The sequence below is a fragment of the Myodes glareolus genome, chromosome 23 (assembly GCF_982192425.1).
Source record: "Myodes glareolus chromosome 23, mMyoGla1.1, whole genome shotgun sequence".
Taxonomy (NCBI): domain Eukaryota; kingdom Metazoa; phylum Chordata; class Mammalia; order Rodentia; family Cricetidae; genus Myodes; species Myodes glareolus.
Window position 1 is genome coordinate 19409132 of NC_142048.1, and position 18598 is coordinate 19427729.

The 18598-nt window shown below is 38.8% G+C and overlaps 1 protein-coding gene across 1 annotated transcript; it reads left to right on the forward strand.

Moving 5' to 3' along the window:
- Window positions 1–3372: 3372 nt before the first annotated feature.
- Window positions 3373–8526, forward strand: LOC125413987 (lysozyme C-2-like). Its single transcript, XM_048455704.1, has 4 exons — window positions 3373–3508; window positions 5122–5286; window positions 7898–7976; window positions 8460–8526. Exons 1-4 carry the CDS (start codon window positions 3373–3375, stop codon window positions 8524–8526), a joined length of 447 nt encoding a protein of 148 aa, XP_048311661.1.
- The last annotated feature ends 10072 nt before the right edge of the window (window positions 8527–18598 follow it).

Below are 18598 nucleotides of genomic sequence, written 5' to 3' on the forward strand. Positions count from 1 at the left end.
GCTATGGAACAGTGTTCCTCCTCTGGATGGTCTGCTGACTCTAATCCCAAAGCCATAGGGACAAAGTGGTTTTTACACAGTGCTGGCTGCCCTGGAATAGGGATCCTCTACTGATATGTGGTTATTTATGTTGAAGCAGTAAGGTTTAAGCCAACCAGCTCCTGCACCCCTAGGACAGTGGTCCATGGCACAGGGTGGAGTGCTTGTCTTAGCTAGCCCTGAAGGTTGTGGAGCTGAAAAGCATCGCACAGAGAATGGCCCTCTCTGAGAGATAAGTCGCTCTGCATAAGGGTTTCCTGCCATATATTCCCTTTCCCAGAAAAATGACAGAGGGCAGGCCGGATAGGTTCCAGGTGTCATGAACCTAGGGGCAGATTCCGGGTAAGCCCATTTTAATGTTTCTATTTTGGGAAGTGCGACCTCTATCTTTACCTTCTGAGGGAATTGCCTTTCTGCAAAGAAGTAATAATAAGGGGGAGATGTGGGGGGCCGCAGCCACATTCTCCATCATCAAGATGGTGCTGACATCCGGCTTCACCGCCAGGTGAACGCACACGTGTTGGTATTTTTCCACTACTGTCCCCGCCTACTCCCGAGGCATTCACCTGGGATTATGGACAATTGATCAATCCAAGAGTGACACGTCCGAAGCAGGGTCTGTTTCCTATATAAGGGATGGCTTCCTTCATATCTGGGTCTCTGCCATGTGGCTTAAGCTCTAGCTCCCAAGAGGATTAAAGCCTTTCTGCAGAAGAATCCTGTGTCCCGCGTGGTTCTTGCTGGCGAGAGGAAGTGTAGGACACCCACATACATTCAAACCCAAGAAACTTGTTGTAGACTAACATTGTGGGTAAGCAACCTATTCTTGTCAGGTCTTTTACTGGCAGACTGCATTTTGCAGTTACAAATGAAGGGTCAATTATTTTATTACTTACCTTTAAAAGGAATCTGATAAAAAAAATCTTAAATGAATCAGATACCTAAACTTTTATATATGACAAATAATCAGTCAGATCTACTTTAAATCTTTGGGTGCATACCCACTAATTAATAGTTTCTAATATCAGGAGAATGAGATCAGATATTGGTATAAGGAAGTCATCATTAGCTCCGATTATTAACCAGACCTAGCAGGGGAAGATAGCAACAATCAGGCTGTATTGCATTTTCAAACTAGACTAATGAATTAGACAGCTCAGCTAAGTGTTCTTTTGAACTTAGCTTCTTTTCATGGGTTATTTATCTTAAAACTATTAACAAGGCATATGGCTTAATCTGGAGAAACATTGAAGCTTTGTATTAGTTAATGGTATGTGGTTGCCTCTTTTGAGCATTAAAAGAATTAGAGCCAGCCTGGTTCCTGCACTCAGGTGCTTTTTAAAAAATCATTAACATGAGCAGCTCCTAAGATGAAACTCATCAGCCTTGCTGTGAAACACATCCTTACATCTATATTTATTCATTAAAACTCTGGATGGTTTTCATTATTATTATCAAATTACACAATACAGGTACAGAGGGGTCATCTTCTTGACAAACTACAGGTAGAAATGCCCAGTATAGTGGGGGTATTTCCAAAAGATAAACACACTATATTATGGGCAATGGAGATTTAGTGACACCTACTCATACCATGTTAGATACCAGAGAAAGAGACCTGCAGCCAATATGTAAAGAAATAACAGAAACAAAAACGAATCTGGAGTCTGTAACCTGTGGACTTGCCAAAATGTGATTGACCAATTAGAGAGTTTTCTTCATGTGGGCTGGCACGTGGAATTTCAATTAGCATCTCTTGTTCCTCTGGCATGACCAACAGCAGGGTTTCTGGACTGTTCGGTGAGTCTTGAACACCACCAAAAACAAGGAGGCCACAGCTCTGATATGGAAGGCCCTCACTTATTTCCCCACACTGGCTTTGGTAGGGAGTGTGCTAAAAGATTTCCTGAAGTCACACTGTTGAGAACAGAAGGAATCCAAATTCATCACTACTTTTATCTCTGCATCAGGCAGGATGAAGCCCTTTTCTTGGGGAGGAGATCACTATACTGTCTCTCATAACTTACATATGAGTCTTCCTCACTTGGCTATGAAGATGAATAAGGAAGATCAAAACTTGATCCACAGTTGTTGCTGTTGCTGAATATTTGTCTACCTTAGTGAGGATGTGCCTATGTTTTGTCTCACTTGCCTAAGTCACCAGCTTGTTTTAATAAAGATTTGATTGTTTCATTACTAGGCAGGTGAGAAGAGGTAGAACTTCTGGGTAGAGAGAGGAACTTAGAGTTCATATCTCACATAGCAGGAGAAGCCATTGAGGCACAAAGGGAGTTGGACCTACAGAAGAGAAGGAAAGAGCCACGTGGCAAAATGTGGACTAATAGAAACAGGTAAATTTAAGTTGTGAGAGCTAATTGGGAACAAACCTAAGCTAAAGACCAAGCTTTCATTATTAATAGTATGTTTCTATGTCATTATTTGTCATTATTTCTTACAAGAAAGACTCAATACACAGAGAACTGTTTTGAGTTATTACTTTGAATGTGGACCACAAACATGTAGGGTTATAAAGTCACTGTTTCTTACATCAAATAATGACCAGTGTATTGATATTCTATTTCTTTGCTTATGTTAGGAGATGACTTAAATGAATCACTTTAAAAAAAGATAAAACCTGGTTGCTATGCATGGTAGCACATGTCTTTAACCCTAGCACTCAAGAGGCAGAAGAGTTCAAGGATACCCTAGTCTACATAGCAATTTCCAGACCAGCCAGAGTTGCAAAGTGAGACCTTATCTCAGAAAGAAATGAAACTACTGGTTTGCATCAATAAAAAAATAAATAATATTATCAAGAAAGCCGAGAAAAGGAAACTAAGGAAGTTGGGTCACAATAAGTACTAAGAGATTCATTTTGTGTGAAGGTCTATGTAGGATGATTTTAAGTGAAAAAGAAAGACCAAAATGGAAAATGCACATGAGAAAGTTCAATTTTAAAAGACTGTTGTTTTATAGTCACTTCTTAGTTAGGTACAAAAGCAAAACTAATTTGTTTTTCTTTATATTATTCATATTCAAGATAAAATAAAAAGGGCTTTTTGTTTTAGGAGAAATTCTACCTCCTGGTTCTTTATGAGCCAAGTAATTAAACAGTATCATTTTATCATTATCTATAGAACAGAACATCTCTGTTCAAACAATGGGAGAAAATAAAAATACTTTTGAAGTTTGTAGATCAATAAGAACTTCCTGCTTTGCACAAAGCTCAAAAGGTAGAGTCCATAAACCATTAGAGGATGTCGGGATTTAAAAGATGCTTAAATACTTGGACCTGCCTGTGTTAGGTAGTTGTTGAGTAGATTTCCAGGCAGCATGAAGGCTCTCCTTAACCTGGGGTTGCTCTTGCTTTTTGTCACTGTCCAGGCTAAGGTCTATGAACTCTGTGAGTTTGCCAGAATTATGAACAAAAATGGAATGGAGGGCTACAGGGGATTCAGCCTGGAAAACTGTAAGTCTCTTCTTGATCCATCCAGATAAGCACACTCTTGATCCATCCAGATAAGAACCCTTTTGAGAACCGGTACAAGGAAGCAATGAGTAAGCAGACAGGGAGCTGTAATCAATAAGCTTTTAGGATTCCTGTATGTTTCCCTTAATTTGATTAAAAACATTCTTGTCTTTTTTATCAGCGATACTGGGGTGACGATATTGGAGGGGGAATAGTGCCATGTTCAAGTACTCTTGGAGTTTCATTGGGTTTTCCAGTTACTTCAGAATCAATAGTGCAGACGGGGCTGGAAAAAGGTGGGGGAATTGACTCATTCACAACTTGAGTTCTGAGAGCCTGGAGCGACTGATCCCTGTCTTTATTTCTCGTTCCATCATATGGACCTTCTGAGAGAAAATTATTCAAAGTTTATGAACTTCCTATTTAGGACAGAGGGATCCTATCCCCCTCCCCCAGTTGCTGCTAAAATGTGGTCTCCTGAAACGGCAAATGAAACAATGTAGTATGCTTCTTCACTCTGGGATGGCCTCTTGTTCTGCAAAATGGAAGACAGGGATGAGGAAAGGTTGTTCATGGCTTACTACATCTACGCAAATGTAACTAATGCACTTGTTAGATTTGACAAAAGAGATTACTACTCAACAACTATTTGTCCATGAACAAATAAACAGACAGGTGTATGTGTGGATGGATGAAGAGATGGTTGATAGATGAATAGAAGGATGTAATAGCCGAATAGCCTTTTTTGTTCAAATGTTCTTCTTTTCAATAATCTCATCAGCCATTTTTTCATGGTACACATATTGGAATCCAAGCAATGGGACACTGAAGCAAGAAATTTTTGCATGTTCTGGGCCAAAGTAAGATACTTAGTGACACAGAGAAGAAAAAAGAATTCTAAATTAACGTGTAAATTCAGCTTGGTTATCAAAACATTTCTCTGAAGAATTCCTTATTTTTCTCATAGGAACATCTTCTATTAGCCTATCTATTTGATATTAATCTATAAAATCCAACTAACCCCTATTTGTGTTTCTATTTTAGACAGAGGTATGTTGAGGATAGATGTGGGAGGAGAAAGCAATGGAAGAAACAACTACTATATTTGGGGGAGTAAGGTCTTTCTTTCACTGTATAACACTGAGTGGCCTGTCATTTGCTAAGGAGACGAGAATGGTCTCATATCCCCACAGATTCACAGGCCTCTGCCTGCTGATTGCTGGGAATAAAGGTGAGCACCGCCGTGATCATTCCATCTCTTTGAGTACTTTTTTCAAAAAAAAAAATATTCTTCTGTTTGTTCTCAGTCAAATTGATTTGTCCTCAAAAAGATTTTCTTTGGGGCATTTGAAAGTCACTTGCTGACTAGGTACACCAGTTCCATATACTTGTAAGGCACAGGGAGAGGATCCCTTGAGACAAGAGACTACCCTGAGTAACACAGCCAGACCTGACCTGAAATAGTGGTAGCATATTTTAGAGTTTAATCAAATGATTGTACTTATAGAGTAAATCACTTATAAAATACAACTAACTTAAGGGTCTAATTTTGATATCCAATATGAATCATTTGATGGTGCTGCATATTGATGATGTTTTTTTTTTCTTTCTAGGGGTGTGTATGGCCCAGTTTGTGAGTAAGTTTAATTCAAAGTATGAAACCCACAACTATCGGAAAAAACTGAGCAGCTATGGGATATTTCAAATCAGTAGCAAATATTGGTGTGATGATGGCCACACCCCAGGAGCATCGAATGGCTGTGGGATACCCTGCAGCGGTAAGACAAGGCAGCTTTGGAGGGCTATCAAGCATCCCACCCGCTCTTATTTTCAAGAGCAGAGATTCTTTGCAAGAGACACACTGAACGAAGCATCAGGAACCTGGGGAGACTTTTATGAATTTTAGAAAGTCATTGTTAAACACATCAAAATTAGCCAAGAAAGACATTAGGCTTAGATCCTAGCTTGGTGATAGAATGCCCTGTCTACCAATCAGAGGACCTTAGTTCTGTCTCCAAAATCACTGAATGAATAAACAAAATAAACAGAAGCTTGCAAGGTAGCTCAGTGACAAGAGTCATCTAAGATACTCAGCACCCACATAAAAGTTGAGTTTGGTGGCACACAATTTTAAGACTAACACTGGGGATTCAGAGACAGGCAGATCCATGGGGCTCTCTAACCAACAAGCAGAACCTAATCTGTAATCTAATTTCTGTGCAGACCCTGTATCAAAAAAAAATAATAACCGTTCCTTAGGCTGTCCTCTGAATTCTACATATACAAACACACATGAGCAAGTGCACTCATAACATACCACCACACACATCGACACACATGTTAAATTAATCAAAATTTAAAAACTAAAGATCCGGTATCCAGTAAACTTAGTGAAACTTTTAAACCTATTCTCACATGCACTCACCTATTCACAGACAAATAATTAAAATTAATAAAAATAAATATTTCTAGGAGATTGAAATTTCATAACATAAATGTACCACATTATTGCAGGTCACCTTATTTTTGTATTTTGTCCTGAAGATTTCCATCTCACTGTTTATATAGGGGTAGTTATGAATATTGTTATAAGATCATTTAAACAAAATGAATTTTATTATACAAATTTCTAGTATGTACTATTATAAAGATCATCTGACAGAATACCACTGAGTCACTGGCAATTTATCCAACTGGCTTTTATTTATATGTATTGATGTACTTTCAGTGTTGAGAGAAATTATTGTGAATTACAAATATGAAAGTTTATTTTTTGACTCTTTAGAATGCATGTCCAAACAATCTGTTTCTAGACGTTATTATCATCTAATAAAATAACATAGATCTATGTATTTAAGATGAAACTTATTTTTACAAGAAAAAACAAGTTTTTAACAGGATAGAGGCCTGGGATGGTACAACTTAAACTCATACATTTGCAGAAGCAATATATAATTTGTAGTGCATGAATAAAATTGGTTCCATTTTAAATGTTGTTTCATTCTTCCAGTATGGGAACTGAACTGGAGACTTGCTACGTTTTTGGTCTGCACACTAAGCAGTGAACTATTAATTCCTAGTCTGCTATACTTCGTAATATTTTCAAGAGAAAAAGAGACTGTTGGACATTTTTAAGCCTACTTAGCCTGTCTTTAAAGGCATAGTGTAGACGTATCTAGAGTCATGGAAACGTCTTAGAAACTATAGCGAAAGAGGAATATCACTCCAAGTTTGCCTGCTAAGAGTATTGATATAAATAGAAACCTCTGAAAACATTCTTCTAGACTATAAATCTATGGTGTAGGTCCATGTAGAGTTTTACCATGCACATAAGTACTCACATAGAAACATGTAAAGATTTTACAATTATACCCAAATTATATTTGCATGTGTTTATGAGTTGATTATTATTGCTGGTTCTATTCCATAGTACTAATATTGACCTGGATTCTCATTAGAGTGAATAAAACTGCAGCAGCAATATTCGCCATGCTGAAAATACAATGCTTATGTCTTGAGTCCTTTCTTTTTGAGGTTTATTTATTTATTATGTCTACAGTTTCTATCTGCATGTCAGAAAAGTGGACCAGATCTTATTATAGATGGCTGTGAGCCACTATATGATTGCTTGGAATTGAACTCAAGATTCTGGAGGCCAGTGAGTGCTCTTAACCCTGAGCCATGTCCTCGGCCCCAAGTCTTGAGTCTTGGAGCACATGGCTCCTTTTATTTTACTGGTTATAAATGCAAAAAGAGGCTTGTTCATTATTGTCTTTCTTAAAGTATTAATTTATCTTTATGTATGTGGGTGTTTTGCGTGCATACAGGACAGTGTATCACTTGTGTGCCTGCTTTCATTTCCTGGAACTGGAGTTACAGATCCTTGAGAGCTGCCATGTGGGTGCTGGGAATCAAATTCTGTGTAAGAGCATTCAGGTCTCTTAGCCACTGAGCAATCTGTTCAGGCCCTGTTTTTCTTCAGGATAAATTTCCAAAGGTAGGTCCGGGTGACAGTTCCAGCATGTTCTATTTTCCAGTGTGAGAGTAAAGAAGAACTTCCCTCATAGTAGCTGACAGTCCCAGAGTCTCCAGAGTGACTCCTCATTACTACAATATGTTCTCAACTTTTTAATCAGTGATGGAATTCTAAGAACACTCTACCAATTAAGTATATCCCAACACCCAAGGACTTTAAAAATGAGAAATAAAATGACTTAGCATGTGTCATCGAGATAGAATCGAGACTCTCTCCACTAATCATAGATGCATGGTAGCTTGGAATGCTCTTTCTTGCAAGGACTGCTCAGTGTCACAGAAGAAAGCTGCCTGTATCTGAACTGAAAATGGGTTCTGTAACATTCCTTGTCATTCCTCACCTCTGTCTTTCAGTTTTGCTCCAGGATGACATCACTGAATCCATAAAATGTGCAAAAATTATTGTGCAAACACCACAAGCCATTAGAGCATGGTATGTTGGAACTTTGGAAGGAGAAATTGCTGGTTCTGTTGATTTATGTGAGTCTTTCTGAGGCCCAACTGTGATACAGGGCACTGTAGGTACAGGTGGGGTCTTTAGCAACATCATTGGTTTTAGGGAATTTCTCTAGATTGTGTGAATTCCCACATTTGACTACTCCCTCATCAGGCCTTCAGATTATTTGTAGATCAATTCACTGTACCATTCATGTAATGTCACATTGACATTGAGCATCCTGTGCTCTGCTCATAGTCTGGAGAGATTCAAACTGCCGTGTACACAGAGCTCTATCAGTTAGTATTTGTTTCTGGGTGCAGCTCTAGCCTGCATTTCACATTAGTTCTTGGCCCAGATAATAATCTTCCTTAGCATCAGTGTTCACACTATTTCTCTTTCCTGCCCCAGAGACTGAGAATGTGTGTGACAGAAGAGTTCAGTGCAATCATTTCTTCCCTGTCTCACTTTTCCTCACAGGTCTCCATGGAGAAGTCACTGTGAAAACCGAGATCTCACCAAGTATCTTCAGAAATGCAAGCTGTAACCACTGTGTGCTTCCGCTTCAGCTCCTTCTCTCTCTTTCTTGCTTTTTACAAGTAGTTACAGGAAAGGCCACACTTCCTTGGTTTCGTCTTCAAACAAATAGGCTTTAAACAGAAACAGGAGCAAAAAGGAGACTGTTTCCTAAGAGGTTTATGCTAACCACTGCATTCCCTGTTTTAAGCAAAACCTCTATTTTTCAGCTAACCAACATATCAGATGCTGGTGACAGTGGTCTAGCACGTTGGTCATTAAACACATCTCGATACGTCAGTTCTTCACCTATGAAGTAATTCACATTAAGTTTTGTTATATTTAATCTTCATGGCTCCCTTGTTTGAAAGAATTATAACAATTATTTACAGGAGACAAGATGTTCTTGGGTAAAATGGCAGCTGTGTGCAGGACCAGCACCCAGACAGGAAGAACAGCCACTGTGTGGGGGGCAAGGTGGGTTTTTAAGGGAACAGAACTCTGAGTGGATAGAATTGAGACTGCCTCAACTCAGAAACTTCTCCTCATAAATTCTGTGACCTTTCAAAAAAATACTTTCTTAGATCTGACCCATTTACACAGCTTAAAAAGGAAATCCTCAACTCATGTGTCAACCTGTTTTAACCCTTGAGAGAATGGTCCCATGCTTCTTGCTGATCGTGAGGTACTCAGAACAGATTAGTGTCTTAACTTTCTTAAAGTAGCTTCATGCATAATTAGATAACTCTGAGACAGATGAGCTTTGATCAGCAATATTAAGAACTTTGTGAAAAAACTACAAATAGCCATTAAATCATCTTAATGCACAACTTACCTGTGTTTACTCTCACATTCTCTTTGGAAATTGTTTATATATTGGGAAAAACAACATGGCACTCTCAATAGGGTCTACTTCCTCACCTGTAATTAGCCAGCATCTACATCGTCACCTACACATAACCAGCATCTCCATCCTTACCTACACATAATCAGTGTTTACATCCTCACCTACACATAACCAGCATCTACATCCTCACCTACATAAAGCCTGAGGCTATATTGTCCTCCACAGATAGCCATTGCCTACACCCATATCAACACATATCAACTGCTTATAACCTACATAAAGTCATTGCCTACACCCTCAACATCTATATGCAACCAGATGAATATTGATGTGAGGTTCCCCCTCTGTGTGCTATGAAAATGTTTTGTTACCATTGGTTACTCAAGAAGCTGCTTTGGCCTATGGCACAGCAGGATATAACAAGGCAGGAAATCCAAACAGAGATAGATGAGGAAAGAAGGCAGAGTCAAGGATTCAACATATATGCCTGCCTGAGAAGCAAGAGGTAAGAAACCATAAGCCTCATGGTAAAATATAAAATGGCTGAAATGCATTAATTTAAGATATAAGAACTAGCTAGAAATACGCTGAATCATCAGCCAAACAGTATTGTAATTAATATTGTTTTTGTGTGATTATTTGGGACTGGGTGGCCAGGAAATGAAAAGGGAGTCTCTGTTTACAAATGATGCCCACCGTCTAGGGCACAGGTCCACATAAGTCCTAAAAAAGCTTAAGAAAAAAATAGAACTTTTAGACCCACAAAAATGGGAGCCAAGCACAGCTTCTTCATGGCTGCATTTTGTTTTTCATATAAACTGTTTGCTGGTTGCAAACAGAGGTGAGACTCCTTTAAGAAACAGCTTCCTGGTTTATGCTGATGGCAAAAATGGTTCTGGTTCTTTCTGGAGGTTTCACCATGGAGTACTTTGATGGGGTTAGTGGGCAGGGTGCTGCAAGTTACTTGGTGATGAAGTGGGGAAACTGCTTCCAAGTGTTGGAGTGATAAACATGACTCACAGAGCTGGTGGTAAATGGATCTCTGCAATGGAAAGTCAAGCAGGGTGGACCAACAGGCACAGCAGCCACTCTGGTCCCTGCCATGCCCACTTAAAAGTTTAAAACAGAGATCAGAAAAGAATTTCAGATACACAATAGGACGGATTCAGACAAAGACCTCTAAATGAGACACAGTGCATTTTAAAAAATGTACATAGGCTTGGGAGAGAGAGGAAAATAGTATAGACAGTTATAAAAGAAAACACACAGCTTTAAAAAATAAAGTATTTAAAGATATTGTAAAAACAACATAAAAGAGTACAAATGGTTATAGATTAAAGGAGCAAAGAATAAAATAAATATTAAAAAGTAAAATGATCCTTTATAAACGTTTGTTTTCATTTAAAGGTGGTTGATTACAAGTGGTAAATGGCCACAGTAAATCTCTTTCAAAAACTGGGGGGGAGATGATATAGAGATAAATACTTTGCATTGGCACGAATCTTGGTCCACTGATAAAAATTTAAGATCAGTTTTGTAACACTGTGTGTATATATATATATATATATATATATATATATATATATATATCCACTCTTGTTTAAGGTATTATGATTACACAGCTCACTTAAAAAGTTAAAGTATATTTAAAAATTATAGATTAGTAGTAATTTGTAATAGTCAAATTTGTATTCATGTTAGTTAGGTTTTCTAGAAATGGAGATATATTTCAGTTAGATAGATAATCTTCAACACTTCAAAGACCGACAGAATGTGGTATTTAAAGTGTATGAAGAACTTGGACTTTTCTTAACAGTGAGACATGTCTGCCTCTGGCAGCACTATTACTTCAGAGAGATTTATAGGCATTGAAGAAACTCTTTATGAAATTTGCCTTCAATGTGACAAGGCTAGCCCATTAGGGTAAGAAACTGCTCTTGCCTGGACTGCTTGATGGTGTACTATATAAACAGGGCATCCAGTATCCACAGGAAATGGACTGCTGAAGTTTCCTAAAGAAGGTGAGACAGTCCTTCAGGCTTTCTGCTTCATGAAAGAATCTTCCAGACATTTGGCAGGACACAGAAGAAAGTGACTGACAAACTGCCAATATATGCAAAAGAGTCTTTCAAATTTGCTGCTTCACGGAAAAATCTGCTGGGTATTTTGGGCCTGTAGGTTGAAAATGGATGCCCCAATATTACAGAACAACTTTGGGAGATTGCCCTGGCAGTGAGATATTGCTCTCAATTCAAAGTTTCTTACAATGCAAGTCCTGTTTACTTATGTAATATTGTATCCTTCTAGGGTCTTTTGTGGCATTGAAGACAAATAGTTATAGTTTTCCATGGTTATGATAGAAGATAACTTAGATGTGAAATTTTAGGCTCACAAAAAATACTGTAACTGTAATATTTCTTGATGCCTGCTTTCTTATGTAATTTTACTAATTATGTAAACGAAGACTGCTTTTTAATTTCTTGGCTACCCAGACCTGAATAATGATGCAAGAACTATATTATTTCCAACACTGTTTGGTTGATGACTTGGGCATATTTCTAACTAGTTCTTATATCTTAAATTAACCCCTTTCTGCAAACACTCCTCCATTGCTGGTGGGTATCAGCATGGCAATTTCTCAGAAAATTTGAAATCAACCTACCTCAGGATCCAGCAATACTACTCTTGGGAATATACCCAGAAGACGCTCAATCATAACAAATGCATCTGTTCAACTTTGTTCATAGCAGAATGATTTGTCATACCCAGAACCTATAAAAAACCTAAATGCCCCCAATCAAAGAAGGGATAAAGAAAATGTGGCAACTTGCGTATTAAAGTACTACTCAGTTATAAAAAAAAAAATGACATCTTGAAATTTGCACAAAAATGGATGAAACTAGAAAAATCCAGCCTGAATGAGGAAACCCAGACACAGAAAGATGAACATGGTATGGCCTCATTTTTAAGTTGTAAGGCAGAGAAAATTGTGCTTACAGTTCATTATCCTAGAGAAACTAAGTAATAATGTGAACCCTAAGAAAAACATACATAGATCCACCTGGAAAGGCGAACTAGATAAGATCACCTGACAAAATTGAGAGCATGGGAATGGGATAGAAGAGAGGGTGAGAGGGGAAGAGGAAGGGAGAAGAGGATGTGGGAGGAGAACTTGAGGGAACAGGAGAATTGAAATGGAGGATGGACAGAGATGAGAGCAAGAAACGAGGTATTTTGAGTGAGGGAGATATGGGACTAGCAAAAAACCTGGCAAAAGACAAATTCCCAGGTATCCACAAGGATGACTCCTGCTAAGAACCTCAGAAAAGTGGAGAGGGTGCTTGAACTGGCCTTGCCCTGTAGTCAGATTGATGAATATCTTAAATGTCATCATAGAACCTTCATCCAGCAACTGATGAAAACACAGGCAGAGACCAGCAGGGGATCACTGGGCTGAGCTCCCAAGGTCTTTTTAAAGAGTGAGAGGAGTCAGCTGTTTGAAATCTTTAACTTTCTCTTGTGATTGGCATATATTTTTACAGGATGTACAAGTAAATCAAATGTAATTTGTAAAGGCGTTTGCTCTACTGTCAGAGTACCACTCAAGACATAGTTGACAATGCAGGTCTAGAAATATGAAGCAATATAAACATCATTACATTTTATTTACTTATGGCTGGGTAATTGCAGAAAGATCACTTCATATGTAAGAAAAACCATGACTAAGAGGTCTGTGGAGATGTCTCAGCAGCATGTGTTGTTCTTACAGAGGACCCAAATACTCTAACGTACTACATATGCCAGGTAGACTCCTACACTGAGCAGAACTTTCAATTCCAATAGCTGAAGAATACAAGAGATTCCAAGATAAAGTAAGTTTTAAACATATGACCAAAGGATATTTCATTTTTCAACAAGAACATTTGTTCAGCTATGTTCACAGCAGCTTTATGCATAATAGCCAGAACCTGGAAAGAACTTAGATGTCCCTCAACCAAAGAATAAATATGGAAAATGTGGCACATATGCACAATAGATTGTCAATTGCCTGTTAACATCATTGACAACATGAAATGTTCAGGCAAATGGATGGAATTAGAAAGAATCATACTGAGTAAAGTAACCCAGACCCAGAAAAATAAACATGGCATATACTACTTCTAAGTGAACATTAGCTATAAAAAAATAACCATGCTACAATGCACATAGAGAAGCTTAGTAACAAGGATGGCTGAAGAGGAGACACTTGTATCTTCCTGGGAAGGGGATATAGAATACATTTCACAGAAGGACTTGTAGGGAGGGTACAGTAGGAATGAGGAGAAGAGGATAGAAAGGGAGAGTATTAAAAGACAAGGTAGGAAACAGAGGCATTTCAGGGTTAGATAGAAACCTAATGCAATGGAAACACCCATGAATATACAAAGGTTACCAAAGCTAAGACTCCTAATTATCAGGAATACATAACCTGAAACTGGCCATCTCCTGTAACCAGGCAAGACTGTAATCAGCTTAGGGATTATGACACCAATCAAGCCACAGAACCTTTGACTACAATTTGTCCTGCCTACAAGATGTGCTGGGGTAAAAGTGTCACAGAAATTGTGGGAGGGGCCAACCAATGACTGGTCCAGCTTGAGACCCTTGCCATGAGAGGAAATTGCTTAAAGGGACAGCACCCAGAGTTTGGGTAGCCCAAAGATCAATGTTACACTCATAATTTGTTGCCTACCTCAAGTGTCATCATAGAGACTTCATCTAACAGTTGATGGAAAAAGATGAAGGGACTCATAGCTATACCTTAGGCAGAACTTGGGAGATTCTGAAGAAGAGAGCAAGGATGGATTGTAGGAGCCATAAGGGTCAACCACCAAGAAACTCACAGAATCAAGTAGCCCTGTCTCACAGGGGCTCACAGAGACTGAATCAGCAACCAGGGAGGCTGCATTCGACTGACATAGGCCCTTGATACATATATTACAGTTGTGTAGCTTGGTATGCTTGTGGAATTCCTAACAATGAGATAGGACAGTCTGTTTTTTACTCTTGGGACCCAATTCCTCATACTGGGTTGCCTTACCCTGCCTTACTATGTGGGAAGGTGCATAATACAGACATTAACTTGTGTGATCATGTGGAATAATGTCATTGTCATGGGATCCTTATAAGGAAGAGCAAATCAGCAATATGAGAATAAGAGAGACAGAATTGTGGGAAATCTGACTACTTTCTGCTTGTTTTGCAGATGGAAAAGACACACAGCCTAACAAGGTATAAAAAGAAGGAACAGTAGATATTTTGAAAATGGGGTCCAGACTGCCCACTAACCTAAGAATATAACAGTACATTTGAGACAGCCCAATGGACAGAGATTGGAAGGACTTTGCCAAACAGGACTTAAAGATTAACTTTACTTGAACATGCAGTATTAATTGAAATACGGAGGCTAATAGATCTACTGGTAAGGGCTTAGAAGTAATTTACGATATACATTCTTGTATTAACGATATACATTCTTGTCCCATTTTCTGTGTAAGAGTTTGAAAATATTGATTTGTATTTCAAGTATTGATGATAAATAACAATATTTATTCCCTTAAAAAATTAGAGTGAGAGGGATGAGAGGAGTGAGAATATGAGCAAAGAAGTCAAGACCATGATGGTAACACCCAATGAAACACTTTACCTGAGATAATGGGGGCTCACCAACTCCAGTCAGACAAGAGGGAACTAGCATAGGTTCAAGCTAGTCCTTCTGAATGTGGGTGATAGTTCTATGGCTGGGGCAGCCTGAGGGGCCACTGGAAGTGGAACCAGGATTTATCCCTATTGCTTATACTGCATTTTTGAGAACCTATTCTCTTAGGATGAATACCTTGCTGAGCATACGTATAGTAGGGAGGGCCTTGGACCTTCCCCAAACAATGTGCCTTACCCTCTCAGAGGAGTAGATGGAGTTAGGGTAGGGAGTAGCTGGAGGAGATGGGAGGAGGGGAAGGAGTGGGAACTGGGGTTGGTATAAAAAAATGAAAAAATGTAGTGTGTTTTTTCTAAAATAAAATTGAATTGAATTAAAAAAGAAAAGAAAAATTTCAAAATTCCAGTGAGTATCTTCACTAGTGTTGGTAGTAATTTTACCTCACAAAAGACAGAAGAGGAAAGAGAACAGTTATTTTGAACTTACTTTGATCTATGTGGGAGATTGGTTTATTGATCCAGAAGAGCAATGACATTGGAAGAATTAGGACATCCAGTTAGCAAGTCCAAATGGATTAAAGACCTCAATATTAATCTGATCACATTGAACCTGATAGAAGAGAAAGTGGGAAGTAGTCTACAAGACATGGGCACAGGAGACCACTTCCTAGGTAGAACCCCAGTAGCACAGACAATAAGAGAAACAATGAATAAATGGGACCTCCTGAAACTGAGAAGCTTCTGTAAAGCAAAGGACACTGTCATTAAGACAAAAAGGCAACCTACTGATTAGGAGAAAATCTTCACCAATCCCTCGTCAGAAAAAGGTCTAATCTCCAAAAAATCCAAAAACTCAAAAAACTAGACACTGAAACTCTAAATAACCCAATTAAAAAAATGGGATACTGAATTGAACAGAGAATTCTCAACAGAAGAAGTTCGAATGGCCAAAAGACACTTAAGGTCATGTTCAACCTCCTTAGCAATCAGGGAAATGCAAATCAAAACAATTTTGAGATACCATCTTACACCTGTCAGAATAGCCAAACTCAAAAGCACCAATGATAGCCTATCCTGGAGAGGATGTGAAGTGAGGAGAACACTCATCCATTGTTGGTGGGAATGCAAACTTGTGCAGCCACTGTGGAAATCAGTGTGGCAGTTTCTTAGGAAACTGGGAGTCAACCTCTCTCAGGACCCAGCAATTCCACTCTTGGGAATGTACCCAAGCGATGCCCTATCATACTACAAAAGCATTTGTTCAACTATGTTCATAGCAGCACTATTTGTAATAGCCAGAACCTGGAAACAACCTAGATGTCCCTCAATAGAAGAATGGTTAAAGAAGGTGTGGAACATATACACATTGGAATTTTACTCAGCGGTAAAAAAACAATGACATCTTGAATTTTGCATGCAAATGGATGGACATAGAAAACACTTTACTGAGTGAGGTAACCCAGACCCAAAAATAGGAATATGGTATGTACTCACTCATAAGTGAATTCTAGCCATAATTAAAGGACACTGAGCCTATAATTCGTGATCCTAGAGAAACTAAATAAGAAGGTGAACTCCAAGAAAATCATATAGTTGTCCTCCTGGATATTGGAAGTAGACAAGATTGCCAGGTAAAACTTTGGTGCACAGGAGTGTGGGGGGTGGATGTAAGAGAGAAGGGATGTAGGAGAGAAGGGTGGGTAGAGAGAAGGGAGGAAGGGAGGATTCTGGAGAGCTAGGGGCAATGGAATGGGTGTGATATGGGAGCAGGGAAGTAAATATCTTAATTAAGGGAGCCATTTTAGGGTTTGCAAGAGACTTGACTCTAGAGGGGTTCCCAGGTCCAAGGAGAGGTTCCCAGATTGTTCCTTGGGCAGCAGAGGAGAGGGTGCCTGAACTGGCCTTGTCCCATAGCCACACTGATGAATATCTTGCATATCACCATAGAACCTTCATCTGGCGATGGATGGAGATAGAGACAGAGACCCACATTGGAGCACTGGACTTAGCTCCCTAGGTCCAAATGAGGAGTAGAAGGAGGGAGAACATGAGCAAGGAAGTCAGGACCACGAGGTGTACGTCTACCCACTGAGACGGTGGAACTGATCTAATGGGAGCTCACCAAGGCCAGCTGGACTGGGAGTGATAGAGCATGTGATCACACTGGACACTCTGAATGTGGCTGGAAATGAAGGCTGACTTAGAAGCCAAGGACAATGTCGCTGAGTTTTGAATCTGCTGCATGGACTGACTTTGTGGGACGTTGTTTGTTTGGATGCTCACCTTTATAGACCTGGATGGAGAGGGGAGGACCTTGGGCTTACCACGAGGCAGGTAACCCTGACTGCTCTTAGGACTAAGAAGGAAGGGGAGGTGGGGAGAAGGAGGGAAAAAGGAGGTGGAGAGGAGGTGAAAATTTTTAATAAATAAATAAATAAATATATAAAAGACATCCAGTTAGAAGTAAGTTTTGCTTTATGCAATTGAAAGTCCACACTTTCTGAATTGGAGTGTACAATTTGATTTTTTTTTTGCTGAAAGAGTTTATAGGTCATCACAAAAGATACATATCAGAAATTAGGACTAGTCTAATGCTGTTTGGTCTTTTAATTAGAGGAGAATAGCAGAAGAGAAGGGCAAGAACTTAAATTTAGAGTACATACATTTCTAAATTATTTAATGTTAGCATGTCACCTCATTTGTCCATTTTTCTATTTCTGGATCTCTGTATAGATTTATAATTTCCCACTGTAATGTTCTTTAATGGAAATTGGTAACTGAAAGCCTAGGTCATAATTTGTAATAAATACTCAAAAGTGTTAGGTAACATTTAAAAAGTACTTCTTACATTCTGATACTATGGCTGGTAACCTTTGTGTATAGTACCTTTCAATATCCTTTCAGTTATGAGTTTCTGGAATTGCAGGAATGTTAATCTGGGTATTCCATTGCTGTAGTAGGTTATGACCCCATAAATTTACTACAATATTAGCCACATATAAATTCAGCTTCCCTCTCTGACCTTCTGGACCAATGCAGTCAACTCATCTCATACTTTGTTTAACTTGATATATGTTCCAATTCCTAATAATTGAACATCTGCTTCTTGAAGAGGACAATTAGGATGCCAAGATTTTTGAGTAATGATTGTCACATGCACACGTGTGTCTATCAAACCAAAATATACAATGCCATTTATATGGACTCTTAGCTTTGGTCTTTGATCATTTATAGATGTCTGCCAGAAAATACATTTCCTATTACTGTTTGAAATTTTTTATTTATCCTCCATGTTTATGCCATCATCTAGAACAGCATGGTCTTTTACAGATGACTCTGGATTTCTTTAATTTTCCTTATGAGACATGTCCTCAGTAGTGACTGGGAATGACTGGGCCACTTTTGGTTTGTGAGCTTGTGAGAGCCCCCTAAGGATTTTCCCAATGGTATCGAGTTGCCTTGTATGTCTTTTGTTGATCTGAATTCATTGGTTCAATGATGGTCTTTTCCACACCTTCTACATACACCTGAAGGCTGAGTCCTCCTATTCTTACCATTC